General features: G+C 48.9%; 2 protein-coding genes across 12 annotated transcripts in view; one reads left to right on the top strand and one right to left on the bottom strand.

The window, feature by feature from the left end:
* Positions 1-714: 714 nt before the first annotated feature.
* On the bottom strand, positions 715-2,471 carry LOC118723866. Its single transcript, XM_045583791.1, is given in 2 exon segments — positions 715-2,404; positions 2,406-2,471. Coding segments are annotated over 2 exon segments (1,125 nt in total). The 3' UTR covers positions 715-1,345.
* Positions 1,821-18,226, top strand: part of MEIS2 (Meis homeobox 2) — a 208,592-nt gene continuing 192,186 nt past the window's right edge. For 2 of the 11 annotated variants that reach the window (XM_036446552.2, XM_036446607.2), the window contains exons 1-6: positions 3,763-4,087; positions 4,842-5,074; positions 6,660-6,801; positions 7,562-7,612; positions 8,551-8,601; positions 9,417-9,566. In XM_036446552.2, coding sequence (XP_036302445.1) covers positions 4,079-4,087; positions 4,842-5,074; positions 6,660-6,801; positions 7,562-7,612; positions 8,551-8,601; positions 9,417-9,566 — 636 coding nt within the window. In that variant the 5' untranslated portion in view covers positions 3,763-4,078. Of the gene's footprint in view, positions 1,953-2,340; positions 3,512-3,762; positions 4,088-4,841; positions 5,075-5,723; positions 5,798-6,659; positions 6,802-7,561; positions 7,613-8,550; positions 8,602-9,416; positions 9,567-18,226 lie in introns of those variants that run through there. The other 9 variants (XM_036446578.2, XM_045583788.1, XM_036446546.2 and 6 more) reach the window with 9 other exon arrangements.

The raw sequence follows: 18,226 nt of genomic DNA on the forward strand, positions 1-18,226 counted from the left end.
AGTTTCTTCTAGGGGGGAAAAAAATGAGGAGGTGGAGGGTAAGAACCCTTCCCCCAACCTGCAGGTTTCATACCCGTAGGCTCTTGCAGGCTTGACCCGCAACACAAGCATGGCTGAAAACCTGGCCAAATTCTCCTTCCCCAAGCTCCGCGCCCGGCCAGCCTTCCCTCCTCTGGCCACCCCGGCCAGCACTGTGCGTCCGCAGCCCCGTCCCTGGCGGCGCTACCCTCGCTCTGCCAGGCCTTCCGCACTATCTTTATATGTGAGGGCCGGTTTCCAGCAGACATCATTGTTATGATGGCTCATTTAATCAAACTGTTTAATTGCTCTGGTAATCACTATCATCATCACAGGTGCTCAATCATTCATCATTTTTGGAGGGCTTTATTGACCTACAGAGCTCATTCCCCAGCCCTATTAAAACGGGTCCAAATTTCTCCGACTCCACTTGGGAGTCTGCAGTCTGCAGGCTGCCATCTAAGCCCGAAAGAAGCTCGAAGTGAAGCAGAGAAGATGGAAAGGAGAAAAAAAAAAAAAAAAAAAAAAAAAGCCAGTCCACCTCCGTCTCTCTCTCTCTCTCTCTCTCTCTCTCTCTCTCTCTCTCTCTCTATCTCTCTCTCTCTCTCTCTCTCTCTCTCTCACACACACACACACACACACACACACACACACACACACACACACACACACACACACAGTACTTTATTCTCACTGCCCCCTCCCCCATCCCCCATTCCCCGGGAAGTCAGGTCAAAGTCGCACGGTGGATGTACTACTTTCTACTCCCCAGAAAGGGTTCAAAGTTGGAGGGAGGTGGCTGTTGGGGAACAGTCCGTGTTCGATTTTCTGGGCCGGGGAGCCTAGGACGCAGGCTACAGCGCGGAGTTGGGCAGAGGGCAGGCTCGGAGCGCAGGGGGCGGCGGGCGGCGGGGGCTGCGCGCAGCGCGGGGCGGCCGTGGCCCCGCCCCCAGCCCGGGCCCGGGGTGATTGACGCGCGGCCGCCGGGAAGCCCTGGGCGCGGAGGTGAGGGTAGGTGCGGCTTGGGCCGGCGATTGGGCAAGACGCCGACCAGAACTACTTTCTTTCTGCACAAGCGGTGCGGGACGGTTACCTCGCCTCCCCTGCCCTCCTCTCCTTTTCCATGTTAGAAAAGTTCGTTCCAAGTCGGCCCGGTCCTCCCGATCCCACGAAACTGCCTCGGGGAATGAACAAGGCCATTAGCTGGCGGGGCCGCGCGGAAGCCTCTGCGCCCGGGGTGACCACAACAAAGCTGGGCGGGGAGCACCGGCCCGTCCTCCTCCCGGGACATCCTCTCGGTCCCTCTCTCCCTTCTGGCTCTCCAGCTTCAAGGGAGACCTAGTGCGGAGACGCGCGCGCGTGCCCGCGAGCACACACACACACACACACACACACACACACACACACCACTCCGTGGCGAAATCAGACATGAAATGCCCAAACAACTCCCTCCCCATTTCCTCCCACCCGAGTCCGCAGCGGCCCCCAAAGATTCTCCAGGGTGGCCCTGATCCGCAAAGCTCTCTGAGTTTAGCTGGTTTCTTCTTAACCTGGAAAGAAAAAATGAGTTCTGACAAGGGTCCTGGATCTGCACCGGGAAGAAAGTGCCACTTAGAAAAAAGAAAGGAAAAGCAAAGAAAAGAAAAGGAGAAAAAGAAAGAAAAGAAAAGAAAAGAAAAGAAAAGAAAAGAAAAGAAAAGAAAAGAAAAGAAAAGAAAAGAGAAGAGAAGAGGAAAGCCTCCAGTCCGGCGGCGGTACCGTGCGCGGAGCCTGCTGCCCTGGATGTGAGCAGAGAGCCTCGGGGCGCTGTGATCGGCTCGCAGAAGAGTAGGGGCGTCGGAATTAAAAGGAACAAAAGCCAGAGCGCCATGCCACACGTTCCCAACACGACCCCGTTAGGCATGAGCCCGGAGTGATGGGAAAATAAACTAGAAGTAAGTTTCTTTTTTTTAAAAAAAATATTAAAAGATCTGAGGCTGTACCGTACTTTCCCTGTGGTTTTCTGCAGTTTTCCTCTCTGTGCTCTCCCTGTCCTCTTCATGCTCTCTCTCTCCCTCTCCCTCTTTCCTCGCTCGCGCGCGCGCGTGCACAAACTCCTCTCTCTCTCTCTCTCTCTCTCTCTCTCTCTCTCTCTCTCTCTCTCTCCCTCCCTCCCTCCCTCCCTCCCTCTCTCGTTTCTCTCCTCCCTCCCTCCTTCCCACCCCCCGCCGTCCCCGCGGAAGAGCTGGCTTGCTGATTTGCTCCGGTTTGCTGGGCTCCTGCCTCCCCTCCCCCTCGCGCCCTCCGCCTCCCCGGCCCCCCCTCCCCGGTCGGGGCAGTCCGATCGCACTCGCTCCATATCAGAGTCTCGGCGCGGCGCGCTCCTCCTCGCTCCCGCTCCCCGCTCCCCGCTCCCGGGATGTGTCTCCGCCGAACCGAGGGCTATGGCCACCGCGACTTCCGGGTTCCGTCATTCCGTCCTCCCGCCGCCGACCCGCGCCGCCGAGCCGAGGCTCTTCTCTAAGCCAGGCAGCAGCCAACCTGCCAACACCTACTGACACTCACTCATCTCCCGGGGAGAAGGAGCGAGGGAGAGCGAGCGCGAGAGGGAGGGAGAGACAAAATACCTACCAGGAAAGAGGGGGAGGAAGTCCAATTTTTTTGCAAACTATTCTGTTTTGGTTTTTTTTCTTCTTCTTCTTGCCTCCCCCCTCCCCCCGCTTTCTTTGACCGATACTTTAAGGAGAGGGGATCGTAGAATAGATACCACGGGGGCAACGCTGAAAGAGGGGGGGGGGAGGGGGGAGGAAAAATTCAAGAAGCAGAAACCCCTCGCGGAGTTTTACTGGAAGAGAAAAAAACAAAACAAAACAAAAAACCAACCACCGGGTCTCAAAGATTCCTCCTCTTCATCATCATCAACCATCATTCATTCACTACCTTGACATTCCGGGCTTTGATTGACAGCTGGAGTGGCAAAAAGCCATGAAACACGACAGTTCGGTTACATGTGGGTTGCTGACGGGCCGCTCGTAGCCTTCAGTTCAGGGGCTTGACAATTTTTTTTCCTTCTTTTTTCTTCTTTTTCTTTTCTTTTTTTTTCTCCCAATTGAGGGGCAGAGAAGAGAAAGAGGGGGAAAGGAGGACCGAAGAGGAGGAGGAGGGGAGGGGGGAGGAGGAGGAGGAGGTGGAGGAGGAAGATCAGGAGGAGGAGAAAGAAGAGGAAAAAAGAGAAAAAGAAGAAATATCACAGAAAGAAAAAAAAAACAACTCTTCGTTGTCTTGCCTGGGCTTTTTATTTTTTATTTTTTTTCTTCTTCTCTAAAAAAAAAAAAAAAAAAAACCAAAACAACATATTGGAGAATTGGGAGAAGTCTCCTTGATTTGGACAGGAAAAAAAAAAAAGAAAAAAAAAGAGGAATCTTCAGCTAGAATCACTTTCTTATCCGGACTGGGATATTAAACATACGACACATCCAGGAGTTTATTGGAGCGCAGACTGATGGCGCAAAGGGTAGGTTTAAATCTCCAGCACTTACCTAGATATAAATCCTCTCCTAAGAGGGGCCTGTCTGTCCCAAGGCTTCTCTCCCTTCCCCGCTGCTGCTGCTGCCGCTGCTCGCTGCTTGGTGATGGCGGCGGCCAGTATTTTTAAAAAATAGCAGCGAAATTATTCCCCGGCTTCTTTGCTCCCCGTACCTCTGCGTGTGTGCGAGTGTGTGTGCGTGCGTGTGTGCGTGTCTGGGCGCGCGAGTTGCAGCGCTGTGCGGGCGGGCGGGCGGCGAGTGCGTGTGAGCGGTGTGTGTGCGTGTGTGTGTGTGTGTGTGTGTGTGTTTGCGTGTGCAATTGTTACACGCTTCGCCTCGCTCCGGCTTGTGCCCTAGCAGCGCGGTTCCCCCGGTTCTCCCGCCGCCGCCGCCGCCGCCGCCGCCGCCGCTGCCGCCGCTGCTCCCGCGGCTCCGGGCGGGCTCCGGCCGCTGCGCCAGGAGCCGCCGCCGGGCCGCGCGGCCGCCCAGCCTGGCCGGGGCCGCTTGTTTTGTCTCTGAAATTGACAAGGACGCGGGGAATCAGCTGCTAAATAATGTTTCTGGTAACTTTCACGTTCTTCCCCCTACCCCTACCCTCCGCTCCCTACCCCCGGGGGTGGCGCTGGCGGCCCCCGGCTCCCCGGTCCTCGGCGGCGTCCTCGTCCCGATGAGGAGCATTTTTTCCTTCTCTTTATTTTGTTTCATTTCGCCTTTTGATTTATTGGATCTTCCTCGGGAGGAGGCGGAGGGGGGCGAGGGGTGGGATCGGGGGCTTCCTCCTCACACGAACTCCGCTGCTCCCCGGGCTGGGCTGGCTCGCTCGGTGCTGCCGCCTCCGGCCCCGGCCCCGAGCGAGCGGGACCCCGCGGGCACCCCCTCCGGCCCGGCCTCGCCGCCCCCTCTGCCTGCTCTACCGGCTGCTCCTAATTCAGGCTTCTTCGTTTGAAAAATTATACAAAAAAAAAAAAAATCCCCCAACTTTCAGCTCCGTTGTTTTCGGCTGGGTTTATGTGTGTGTGTGTTTTTTGTGTGCATGTTTAACTCGTGCTCGGTACTTTTCTCCGTTGTTCTGACTTTTGTTTTTATTTTTATTTTCTTCTCCCTCCCTCTCCCTCTCTCTCTTTCTCTCCCCCCCTCCCCCCGCTGACTCCCCCTCCACTCCCTTATTCCCTTCACCGCTCTCCCTCTCCCATCCCCGTGCCTTCCCCGCTTCTCCCCTCGCCGCCTTCTCCTCGCTCCCTTTCCTGTCCCCCCTCGGCTTCCTCGCCCTCTCTCACCCCCTGCGCCCCCGCCCCCTTCGCCGCCGGACCCTGACAGTACGATGAGCTGCCCCACTACGGCGGGATGGACGGCGTAGGGGTGCCCGCGTCCATGTACGGAGACCCCCACGCGCCGCGGCCGATCCCCCCGGTCCACCACCTGAACCACGGGCCGCCGCTCCACGCCACGCAGCACTACGGCGCGCACGCCCCGCACCCCAATGTCATGCCGGCCAGCATGGGGTCCGCTGTCAACGATGCCCTGAAGCGGGACAAGGACGCAATCTATGGGTAAAGCCCTCCCCCCCACCGCCCGCGACCACGACCTGACATGCTGTGTGTGAGTGTGTGTGTTTGTGGGGGTCGGGGTGGGGTGTGAGAAGGTGACGAACTAAGTGGGGAGTTACTTCTGCTTAGAGAAGGGGGGCCCGGGCGCTTGCCTGAAGGAAGGACAGTGCAGGGGGCCTGTTCTTCCCCCCTGAGTCTGAGTCCCCAGAAGGGATAGTTTCCTCCACCCCCAGGGCCCTGTCACTCTCGGACCCCACAGCCCCCGGAATGACTGAGTCTGGAGAAGCTTGCCAGGGCCTGCTCCCCAAGGACGGGATTCCTGGCCAAAGGACGCAGAGCTGGTCCTTCCAGGCCCCCTAACAGGCCTTGACGGAGGAGAAAGTTTCCTGCCAAGGACGAGCACAACTTTTTTCCCCCTCCCTCTTGTGTTTTCCAACCGAGAGCCTGGGAGTCAGTAAATGCAGCTTGAGCTGGGATCAGGGCTGCTTCTGTGGGCCAGGAAGCCCTAATCACCCACTTCTTAATTCTCTGTAAATAAAGGGGGCAGACCTTGAAGTGCAGCGGGTGGAAGGGACTGCTGCTTGCACAAAGCCGCTGGGGGTGGGGTGGGGGTGGGGGGTGGGGGGAGCCGGCTGGAAATTATTTTATATTCTGAGGGCACTCCGGGATGGATGGGGCTGCATGGCCCAAAGGCGTACCTTACCCCTCGGGCTTTCCCCACGGAGGGTAGGTGGGGAAGGCTTCGGGAGGCCGAGGGGAGGGGAGGGACAGCCGGCCGGCCGGCAGCCATGGAGCCTGGAGCCAGAGGCCGCCGACAGCATCCCGGAGTGCAGCCCCGCCGCCCTGAGCAGGAACACAAAGGGCAGAGGCGCACGCACACCACCAAGTTTTAGCGCTCTGCTCCTGTCTCTGGTTGCCTGCCCTGCCAGAGCAATGTGTCTCTGGATGGGGGCTCTGCAGCCGCATTTAAGATGATTATTATTCTGCCCCTCGCACTGGGCTTCTCTAGAAGTAGAGCAAACAAGTTTAAAAGGCCAGGGGGTGGAGGGGCTCCAAGAGGAAAGATCACCTCCAGTGTGCATGCATGCTCTGCCGTGCCTGCTCCAGTGCGGGGTGCAGGCGGTTTTTATTTTTATTTTATTTTTATTTCGCAGAGTGTTCTTTTCTTGGAAGGTCAGGGCCGGGTCTCCGGAGCGAGCGCGGTGGCCTCTGGAGCGTGGGGAGCGAGTGGGTCTGGATCCCCTCCAGGCTCCAGGCTGCCTGAGCTTCTTGGACGTTTCATTGCGTTCCCACTGAGGCTCTTTTTGACTTGGCGGGGCCGGGGCCAGCAGATCGGAGGGGACCCGAGCTGCTGCGGGGTAGTGGGGGAAAGAGCCAGGCCCGGTTTTCCTTTCTGTTTCTGGCCCCGGCTCGGCTGGCTGGCTGGCTGGCTGGCTGGGGACGAGAAGGGTTGTGCAGTGTGGTGCGTGCCTGTGGTTGTTAAAAGAAGGACTCGGAACCCTCCAAACTTTGTTGATTACAGTTCTCGCTCCTTCCCCTCTGCACCCCCGTCTCCGTGTGTGTGTCTCGGCGTGGCGCTGCCCGTTAGGCACCCGTTGTTTCCTCTGTTAGCTCTGGTCTTTGAGAAGTGCGAGCTGGCGACCTGCACGCCCCGGGAGCCCGGCGTGGCCGGCGGAGACGTCTGCTCCTCCGACTCCTTCAACGAGGACATCGCCGTCTTCGCCAAGCAGGTCTCACCTCCTTGACCCGCTCACCCTTCGGCGGCCCCATCGCCCCCCCTTCCCCTCTCCCCTCCCTCCCCTCCGAGCTTCACATGAAAGGGGAGGAAAAGGCCCGGACACCCGATCTGTTCCTCCGGCCGGGTCCGCGCTCCTCCCCATCCCTGAGCCCGGAGGCAAATTGGAAGCGGAGATAAATATGGGTGTTTGTTTTCCCCCCCAAGCCAGGCATACAGGGGCTCGACCCCTCGAATTACAACTGACCTGCTCCTAATCTGTGGCTTGGCCTTTTCCCCCTCGCCTGTAGCTACTCGGACAAGAATTGGGGACAGGGGGCTGGTTAGGGACCCGGGAGTGCCCGGGAGGGGAGGAAGCCGGGCGCCTCTGCGGGCGGTCCGCGTCGGGCGCCGGGTGCGGGCGGCGGGAAGCCCCCTGGGACCCCAGGAGGAGAAAGGGGGCCTCGGGGCTCCCGGAGTTCCCGGCCACAGCTCACCCGTCCCAGGGTCCCCTTCATGGGGCCGGAGCCAGAAGGCCTCGAGTCCTGCTCCGCTGAAGCTGACCCCATCAGGGTCAGGCACCAGCTCGCTTCGGGTTTTTTTTTTAATTTATTTTTTATTTTATTTTTTATAGCAAAGCCCCTCTCTCCCCTCTGCTCTGCCCCTGTCCCCCCACCCTCCCCACTCACAGATCAATCTGTGACCAGGGTGGGCTTTCCCCCCTTTCTTTTAAACGGAGCGGTCATTCATGCTGACTTCCCCCTGCTTCTTTCTAGGTTCGCGCCGAAAAGCCACTCTTTTCCTCGAATCCAGAGCTGGACAATTTGGTAAGGCTTCGTGCACGTGCACGGCGTCCTGCCTTTCTCCGGTCGGGACCCCCCTCCCTTGCCCAGAAGCACCCCCTTTCTCAGAGCCCAGCTGCGAGCTGCGGTGGGGCGGGAGGCAGGGACTAGCGGAGGGCCCCGGCCCGGCGCGGGCAGCGGGGGGCGGGCCGGGCGTCGGGGGCGCCCAGGCCGGGGCGGCGGCCGGCGGGGCGCAGCGCCCGGCCCGCGAGCGGCGGACACGGCCCGGGGCTGGGGCTCGGCCCGGCGGGCGGGAGGCGGCGGGACGGAGCGGTTTCCTCCGTGTGTGCGCGGGGCCGGGGCAGCCACCCCGGTGGAAGCGAGGCGCGTCGGAGGGCGGGCTGGGGCGGCGGGGGAGTGGGGGGCAGGCCGGCGGGCGCAGGCCACTTTTAGGTGAGATTCTTTTGCTAATTTGCGCGATTTCAATATTAAAAGTGCTTAAATCCGCCTTCAAAGGCCTGCCTCACCATTCATCTGGAGTATTTCCTTCTTTAGCAAGGACGGATTTCGCCGGGTGTGCTACTTAAAAAGCTTTCTCTCTACAGAGGAGCGACTTTCTTTTTTGTTTCTCTCTTTTTTTAAATTTGTCCCGGTCGAGGTCGAGGGAGGGGACGGAGAGAGAGGGCGCAGGCCGAGAAAGAAGGCCTGGCCCCAGGAAAGCTGTCCTTTTACAAATAGCTTTGCTGAACAGCAGGGGCAAAGACACCAAATGCTTCGGCTCAGGTTCAGGAAGAGCCTACCCCTTGGCCAGGGAGGCAGAGCGGATCAGGAGTCACTTGATGTTTCTGAGGGTTTCTTCAGGGTGGGTTTTTGCCTGGCCATTTGCCTGCTTCCTCTCCCCCAGCCCAGTTCCCTCACCTCCACCCCCACCCCAACCCCCAAGTCACAGAGTCTTAACTCCACACTGTAAACTTTTCTTGCAGATGATACAGGCAATACAAGTACTAAGGTTTCATCTTTTGGAGTTAGAAAAGGTAAGCAGGAAATGACACTCCCCCGCTCTGATGTACACTTCCCTCTTCTTGCTGAGTTGGGGTGTTTTTGAACAAACCTGCCCATCTCAGGGAAGGCTTGAGCACCTGGAGATTTTGAGCAACATGTTACCAAGTCCTTCTTCCTTCTGACTGCTTCTCAACCCAGGGGCTCAGAGGATGGGCGAAATAGAGCAGCCTTGCCTTTGAAAGTAGCCTCCCCCCACCTCTTTATTTCCCCAGGCATTCAGTATTATTTTTAAAATGCAGCAAACCATTTGTGTGTTGCTGGACATTCAGCCTGCTTGTGTCTCTATTAGCTCAGCTCACCCCGGGCCCTGAGCGTGCATTAGGGGCAGGCAGAGGGAATCCTCTCTGGGATGTCTTTGCATTGCTCTGCAGCTCAATCACTTTCCCTGGGAAAAAGCCCTCCTAGCTTATTGAATCGCAAATGCTAATGCTGTTCCAAGGTCCAGCGTCCTTACATTTTGATGTTATCATCAAATCGGTCATCCCTCCCCCTCTGGACGGCCCAGTCTGAGCCCAGTTCTTTCCAGTCCTCTTTCTTCTCCCCCCATTGTAACTTGTTGCTCAGGGAAGTGTCTGGAGAATAATATCTGCTGCAACAATTACTCTATTGTTTCCTCGGCTTCAACTATTATATCCATTAATTAGACTTAGTTTGGAAGACATCACACGGTTGCCCTTTTCCAAATGTAACCCTGCAATGTGATAGTTTCCCCCTTTAAAAAAAAAATGAAACAAAACAATAACAACAACAGCCCGAGCTGAACCCTCCACCATGACCCTCCTCCTAGGTCCACGAACTGTGCGATAACTTCTGCCACCGGTACATTAGCTGTTTGAAGGGGAAAATGCCCATCGACCTGGTCATTGATGAAAGAGACGGCAGCTCCAAGTCAGATCACGAAGAACTTTCTGGCTCCTCTACAAATCTCGCTGACCATGTAAGTCTGTGAGCCTTTTGCATTCTTTTAAGGCCACTGGGCAAAGCATTTCTTTTCTTTTTTTTAAACTTGTAACATCTAGCTCCACTGATTTGGCTTTCTTTTTAAGTGATTTGGTCTCTTTGGGGGAGGGAGGATCTTCTCCCTTCCTTAGTACTTTTTAGGGTTATCCTCTCCTCTCCATATTTATGTTAAGAATAAAAAATTTAAAAAAAAAGCAAGTCAGGGAGTTGATAGAGTGATTTCTGCTTTTAATGTGTAAAGTTTCCTGGATTTGGTGACTTGAGTGTTAGCAAATTGTCTGTTTGATTTGGTGACTGCTGTCTTTTCTGCTTTCTGAACTCTGTGCAATCAGTACAGCAGGGGGGGGGGGCGGGGGGAGAGAAGACAGCTAGCTGGTCAGGATCAGGGAGAGAGGGCAGAAGAAAAATGGAGAGATGGGGAGGGGGCTGATTTCGAAGTCTCTCCCAAGATGACAATTCTGAGAATTATTGGAACTCTTGCATTGCATTAGAAATAAAAGGAGTGAACACTTGACAATTCTCAGAGCTTTTGCTCTATTGAAACTTATTGTCAGAATATGGACTTATTGCCAAATGCCTGAAGCATCTTTATAATAAAAGACAGTAACCTTGATGAAACAGTTATTAACAATGTATTGCGGAAAAGCTGAAGGGAATTGTGATTGAGTAACCCTAGGTTAGTGGTTGAATTTTAACACTTTAACAGTTGGTGAATGAGGACGGAGAGTGTAGTAAGGAGCTACTATGGATGTCAGGCCCGGAAGGGAGATTTCCTTCTATTCTCTCTGTTTTTAATCCTATTTTGGAACTGATCTAGTAAGTCTGATGCTTTTATTTATATAAAAAAAAGCATATGTAGTGAGACTGAAAATTTGAAAAAGAAGCAAAGAGAAAAAGGATTGCAGCTGCTAGGAAAGGCAAGAGTGAGGAGGTTAAAGAGTGGGTGTGAACAGCAGCTTATTTATAGAAACTCAAGCCTGGGTGTCTATAGATTGCATTCAATTGAATCACAACCTAAAGGATATAGGCTCTAGACTAATAACTTGGTGGCTGAAACATTAATTTAACGCTCTGTGGAGTTAAACAGGGACTGAGGCTTAAAGACACCACCCATACCACCACCTCCATCATGGGGCACTAAGAGGAATGAATTGAGATGCTTTAAGAATGAACATTCTGTGAGGTGTCCCATCCTTCTATCCCACCACCACGATAGTTACAGATTTTAATTTCCGACCTCTGTGTTGTATGGAAAGACTGCCTAAGGACCAAAGTTGGAAAAGGAAAAGAAAGGAAAGAAAACCTCGGTCTCAGCTATCTAGTTCTGAGACGGCATAAATGCTATGTAGTTGAAAGCTCCTATGGCTATCCACACTCTTGGCTTTTCCCATCACGATGGGGGGGAAACTCCTGGAGCTCTTTTGTATATTGAATTTATAAACTGAAATTAAGTGGGTGCAGCAGCAGCGACGTACGTCTATTTGCTGATACGTAGCCCTGAGATGGGTGGCCGTGGTTCATGAGGCATGACACTACCGTGGGAACAGTTGTTGTTGTTGTTATCTATTTATTTATTTCCATTTTTCATGGCTTTCTCGTTCTGAATTCATGCGCATTTGACATTATTGGGAGGGTGGGAAGGAACCCAGTTACCTGGTTTGTAGAATGAGAGGTTCACAGTTGTCCGCAGCCAAAGACCTCTTCTCTTCTCTTGATATTTCCAGGGGTCTCGACTACTTGGTTTTCTAGAACCAAGTCTCGTGGCAACTGTTTTTCAAGTGGATGTATAGATCTAGAACATGCTGGTGTTCACCTGGAAGAGATAAGATGAACTAAACTGTTTATGGAGTATTGGTTGATAGAGAAGACCAGTTTATGGAATGATTACAATATTTAAATTGCACTCAAGAAGTTGTCCCCATAAGAGGACAATGCTTTAAAAACTTAACAATCGCCGTCTTTGGGTAAAAGAACCCACTGTAACGTGTTGCTCCTCTGTCAGGCCCCCCATCAAGTAGATATGACAACTGATTTATTTGGAACCCACGAGGGCTTGCCACCTCATTGGGCATCAGAATTTAAAGCCTTTTATTTCCTAGAGATCTGAACTATAACATTCTTACGTTAGCCCCCCCGCTATTTGTTTTGAAAGGAAGCAATAATTTGTTCCACCAGCGCACTGAGTGAGTGGGGAATGGCGAGGCCGCCACAGACTTGGATTTTATGCAGGAGGTGAGAGGAAACCTTGGAGGGTTTTCACCGTTTCTGAGACTTTCGTACCAGAGGTGTATTGATTGCATTCATTTCCAGGCCTCCCCCTGCAAAGCAAATTCTCATGCTGCAGCCTCTTCTGCAAGCAGGACCTCCCTCAACCCCCCCCCCCCCCCCCAGCCACAAAAAAAGGGAAAATGCCACAGAACCACCACCCAAAAAGCAGTTCTAGAGGGGCATTTTCAGCATATAAATGTGTCCAATTTGAATCTGCAGGTTTATTTTTTCATTTGCTTTGATATGCATATTTAATACACTGCCCCAGGCTGGATCTCATTTGGTGCACGCTGGTGCAGGGGTGATGATGAGCTACTTCAGAAAGACCGAATGTGTTGTTTTCTCTGCTTTATCTGTTGGCCCACTGTTCTGATCTACTGTGCTTCCTCGTGGTTTTATTTGCACATGAAATGCTGAGAACATTTCAACTTATTGGCTATGAATAATGACAGCTAAAAAGAAGTGTAGTTTAATTTGTTGTGTGCCAAGGTTTCTCTTATGGAGGTGACAGTTTGTGACAGCTGTTTGACACCCCCAAAACACATACACCTCTATCCTTATTAAGTGGTATCAAGCTACGTGTGTGTGTGTGTGTGTGTGTGTGTGTGTGTGTGTTTTAGGAAGGAGCGGGCAAGGAGAGAGTGAAAGAGAGAAAAGAATATGTAATCCTGTGCAGTGGAAAGCAGACAGAGAAGCATGAGGAACAAACTATTTAGATACCAGAATAACTTTCAGTTTTCTTATTACAATTTTTGAAAATAGAAATGAATAAAAGTAATTATTATGAAAATTTTAAAAGCAAGTCTTTTGGGAAGACTTTTAAGAATGACCTTTATATACTATTACTTAGTACATCAGGCTGCTGTCATGCTGATTTCACATTTCATAATTTAATATAAATAATCTGATATAACACCGATGCATTTAAATAATGTCTTATCTTCCATGTTACATTCAGTAAAGATTCTCAATTTTTTAATTTATTATTGATACCTGCAAGATGGGCATAATGATAAAAGGAAGTTTGAAATCAAATAGAAAATACAGTTTGCAACATTAGCTACTATTTTATTTTGTTTAATAAATTGATATTGAATGTTTATATCTTCAATATAATAATATACTGTATTTTATGTTGTATTTGGGACATAAGAGTAATCGTTATAAGGAGGATGTTCTTTGGAATATTGGGGAGACAAAACTGTGATGGTGAAAAGAACAGAGTTCTATTTTCCAGCTGCAGTTCATGTTAAGTTTCCCAGACATTCAAATTTATCATGTTTAAAATAAACATGTCAAGAAACCAATTATTTTAAAAAAAAGTTTCAACTTGAAAACGCATACTTTCCCCAGTCTGTAATATTTCTGGATAATAGGTGATGTCCCTATTATCTACTTTACCTCATTTTAGGTCAAGTCTTTAGACCTAGTGCAGTGCAGACAAATGAAAAGTATCTTTATGTTTACATATAAAGATATTACATATATTTAGATTGAGTTTAGACCAGGAAATATATTTGTTTGAAGGTAAGTACAGTTATATTATGGCTATTCCTAATCCATGTTCATAAGGAGCAATATTTTAGTTTTTTGGACCAGTTAAGTTTAGGGAAGAATATACAACTGTATTTATCAACAGTTCATGACGAATGCCTTAAAATTGACTGGCTCTGATAATACGACTAATAAAAGAGAAATATTTTAATTTTTATGTCGATGGCTGTAATTTAGGTGGAGAGATGCTGTTGTTTTCTTTTACATCTCTAAACATGTCAGGTTTACTCATGTCACTGCAGTTCTAATGAATGGGTTAAGTCAGAGGGGAGAATTCCCAGAACCTTGTTCCTGACAGAATACAGGGAAATTATTTTATTACCTGAGAAATTAGAGGGGAGTGGGCAGCGAGCAGAGGGATAGGCTTAAGTGATTGATCTACAGACTATCAAGAGGGAAATCATGGGATTTGAAATGAATATTAGTAATATTAATGATTTATTTTATCAGCTAGTTTCTTCTTCCTAGTGGGGGACTACAGGGTGTTCTCTAAGCCTCTAGGATCTGCTCCCGGAAAGTTCTCTCTCTCAGCCCTGTCCACCAACTCCAGGAGACATGGCTGAAGGCATAGGTTTCTGTTATTGCTGTTGCGTAGTTTCTGGTGGTTGATAGCTTTTCTGTCGATTTCTCATGTTGAATAATTATATTATTTAAATCACTTAGGTTGTGCAGTTGGAGTCTGTTTTCAGTGTCACTGTGATGAGATGAAATTAAACAAATATGCACTTGACAACCACAGGCATTCACTCTCAGATAAAAATTGTGGTATTTTTCAAAATTCATTTTCTTTTGGTTTTCCGACTGGTGCTCTATGGAATATTTCAACACAATTCAAAACTATAGGAGAAATAATATAATACACCAACAATACAAGAAACTTCCATCTTCTCTAAAAGATACTCCATTCAGTGGAGGAATCATTTGCAATGAGTACTTGCTACTTCTCTGAGAGCTGTGCTTATATGAATTCCCAAAGCTTAACTGAGGGGTGGGTGCGGGAGGATGAGGGAAAGACCTGGCTCTCTGTGCATTTTTACAGACCGAGTCTATGTTCTGAAAGCACACACATTTCCCCTGAGTTCTTATCTCAACTTTAGAATAGCAAAGGGAAATTCCAACATTTTTCAAGCCATACTATTGACATTTTAAGTTTTGTAGCCTTGCATACCTATTGATAGGCGTCTTCATCCTATTTTATAAAACCTAATTTTTGCACAATGTCAATTAATAGTGAGAACATCATAAAGTCATAGGGAATATGTTAATCATATCAATTATGTGTACTGACACAAGCATATCTTGCCTTTGTTGTTTAAACATATATAGTCAAATTAGTTTTGCGCTCTCCATTTGCATAATACATATACATATACATATACATATATATACATATTACTTTCCACCTATGAACACCTATTCTGAATTGCTTTACTCTATTTTCCAAGTTCATATATAACTTTTGACTCTGTATTATATGTTTTTATTGTGTGGGTTCTAGGAAATCAAATGCTATTTTAAATTATTTTTAATAACAGAAATAAGAAGTGAAGGTGATCTACGTGATCTCACCCAACTTCTTCCTTTTAGAGAGAGAAAGGAAACATGTCCCAGGAACATGAAGAACGACACTTGCTCAAGTTCACATGATAAGTTAGAGGTTGCACCAGAGTCTTCCTTCTAAGCGAAGGCTCTCTCCTAACCCCTAACCCCATCCATTGAGTCACCTTTTCATTGGGGGCCTGAGATGCTTCCAATTATTTTAGATAAAACCTGTGTGGAGTATGCTTTTTGTCTTTCTTGAAGCCTCATCACGTTTTACGGGCCCACTCGGTTTTTGAATTTACTTAGAAATCCTCATACATTTACCACATCATCTCTGTGAGTGGAAGAACCACGAGCTGTGTGCCGTTATCTAAACAGGAAAACATCACCCATGCGCCAGGGCTTATTAAAGAGACCCCTAGGCAGGTCCCCCCAGAAATGCCACGATGGTGTAAAATGTTACAGCCTCCACCGTATCTGCAGCCTCGACAAAAGAGGGGCACGTGCAATCTGCTTCCTGTGCCTGGAGACGCTTGTCCTCGCTCCGCTCTTTTCTAGATTTAGCAAAATTCAATGATGGTGCTAAGTCAATTTTTTTTTTTTAACTTTCAAGGGAGAAAACACTGGCAGGGTTGTGTTTTCCGGGGGAAGCTGCGCGTAAATGAGAAGCAGAGGCGAGCAGCGGAGTGATCTCCTGTGGCCCCGCTCCTACAAGCTCCCCCGGCTTGTCTCCTGCTTTTATATTAATTACAACTTGCATTATCAGCTGTGAGTCTCTAACCCAGCAAATAGAAAATACCGCCTCTGGAGACTCAGCTCCTTGTATCTATTTTCTATCTCCTTCTATTGTGCTCCACTCAGTATTCACTGCCTTTCTCCTGCTAACGCTGCTCTTTAACGCAATTACATAAGAGCAAGGAGAGAACCACATTTGACTCCCAATTATGAGAGCCACTGGGAATAGAAACATGTTCATCCCTTGCCCTCGGTGTCTTCCCGATACTTTTGGCTGAAGAACGGGACAGTGTATTGTGGAACGCGTATACCTGAACGCTCACCCACACACATGCACATGGGAAAGCATTTCTCTTAATTTTTCTACATACGTCATGTGTTTTACATGCTCTCCTATTGCCACTTTGGTTTCAAGATTCACTAAACTCCTGCGTATACTTTGGCAGAAAGCCAGGCTGTTATTCTTGAAGGATGTAAACTTGGAAACTATCTAGGAAGGGAAAAGAAGAAGAAAGGAGTTGTGATATAAACAAATATTTCTATTTAAGAGGGAAAAACCGGTGTTATGGGCAATGGATTACATTTTGTCTGACCATGTAGGTTATAATTTTTTTATGACCAAAGAGATAGCGATTTTTTTTCATTGACCAGATTATCAATGTTTGTCTGGGTCTGTGGTCAGGTCACCATGGTGTAGCCCAGGACATTCAAGTTTAGGGCAACTCCTCAGCCTGGAAACCCCAGAGGCATTCAGTCTGTCTTTCCTGCTGTCAAGTTGGATGAATATCATGGTGCACTTTAGGTTGCGTCCGTTTCTGAAACTAGATGCTAATACTTGAGATATTCCGTGGAAGCAAACACCTGGGGGCAAAGGGGGAAGAGATGGGGGCATGTTGGGTTAGACAGTGACTTGAGCCTATCTCAGGTCTAGGCTGAACACCAAAGACCCAACTCGCTTGGAGGAACCAGCTGCTCTTAAAGTAATAGTTGCTTCATGTCACTTCCTTTTTACTCCTTTACTTTAGAAAACACATCCTCCAGAAAAACCATCGGAAGAAATAAACTGAACTATAAATGAATGAGGTCTGGCTTTAAACTCGGTACAGGTTTGACTGATAGGGACAAACCACCATTTTCAGGTGCAGTTAAGTCCTTCTGGGTGATCCCTTCAAATCACTCGAGTGCCCCAACAGAAAGCCTCTTCGAGCTTCACTTCAACAATTATCTAATAGCTATTGGATGACATTTGCCTTAAAACATAGTCGAGGTGTTAGTGGTTAATTATTGTAATTTTCATGAGGGGTAAGGAGCTTTTATAGCAGCCGGCTTAATAAAAAGCCTGCAGTGCATAAAATTAACATCACTTGCTGTGTACACTGTAAAGTTAAGCTTAGGTGAATGTGTTGCAGCCTTTGCATTTTCTAAAAGAAGCCTGTAGCCAGTGCTGTTGCAGGACTAAACTCACACCGTGCAATTTCTCTCTCTCTCTCTCTCTCTCTCTCTCTCTCTCTCTCTCTCTCTCTCTCTCTCTCTCTCTCTCTCTCTCCTTCTACCTCTTTATCTGATTACCAGCCAGCAAACAGCTGACACAAAGAGGCTACAAACCTTCAAGAGATGCCATACTATCCTATTTACTAGTATCTTTAGGTTGAAACTACTGGAGTGATTTCTAACTTAGATATAAAAGAGAGATTGCAGACACTATTTTGTCTTAATATAGGAAACAGAGATCCTTGGTTTTCATTTTATTCTACGCAATTTCATTTTCTAATCTATTTCCTAAAACATATCTTTATTTTAAAGATCTATGCCTGTGCTGTATTTATAGTCACTAAATTTCTGCTTGGGGTTTTCACTTTGAATCAATTGCATGCCTGATGGCAATGCCAGTGGCATTATTTGAGCTAGATGTTATTAATCTATAGAGCTTTGGGTCATTTCAAAGCTCTATAGCTTATCTATCAAAAATGCTAAATATTAATTTACACTCAGTTTGTAACGTAACTGCACGTAAGTTTTTTTTGGTTGTTGTTCCAAGTAAGACTAGTCCTCTACTTGGTCTCAGCTTGGTTTCAAATTTTATTTTGGTAACATTTTATGTTCTAGATAGGCATTATAGAGTTGATATGGAGGAAAATGATAGACTGGTTCTTTTTTCTGGATAAACTATGTACGCTGACAGCACTGCAAGATTGCTTTCAGATGGTCAACACGTTTGCCTGTTGCCTAGAAGCATGTTGGGCTGTCTGAATCCTTACGAATTCTTGTAAGAAGAAATCGTGTACTTTCAGAGATTAATGTTATTTTTTTAACAACAAATTTTTAATTTTTTTCCCTCAAAGAATCCCCCTGCCCCAGAATTTACTTGCCAGTAAGTCTGTGAGCTCAGTCGAAGTCGCTGCATACAGGTGCCGGCCTATGGGTGGTGTGTTTCACGTGCTTGTTCCCATTCCCCATTTCTGCCAGAGGAAATTCCATCTCTTGCCTGCCTTCACGTGGTGCTGATAAAGTCTTTCCTGTACATTAGAATTCCTGTTT

This window comes from Pipistrellus kuhlii, unplaced genomic scaffold, assembly GCF_014108245.1.
Source record: "Pipistrellus kuhlii isolate mPipKuh1 unplaced genomic scaffold, mPipKuh1.p scaffold_m20_p_1, whole genome shotgun sequence".
NCBI lineage: Eukaryota > Metazoa > Chordata > Mammalia > Chiroptera > Vespertilionidae > Pipistrellus > Pipistrellus kuhlii.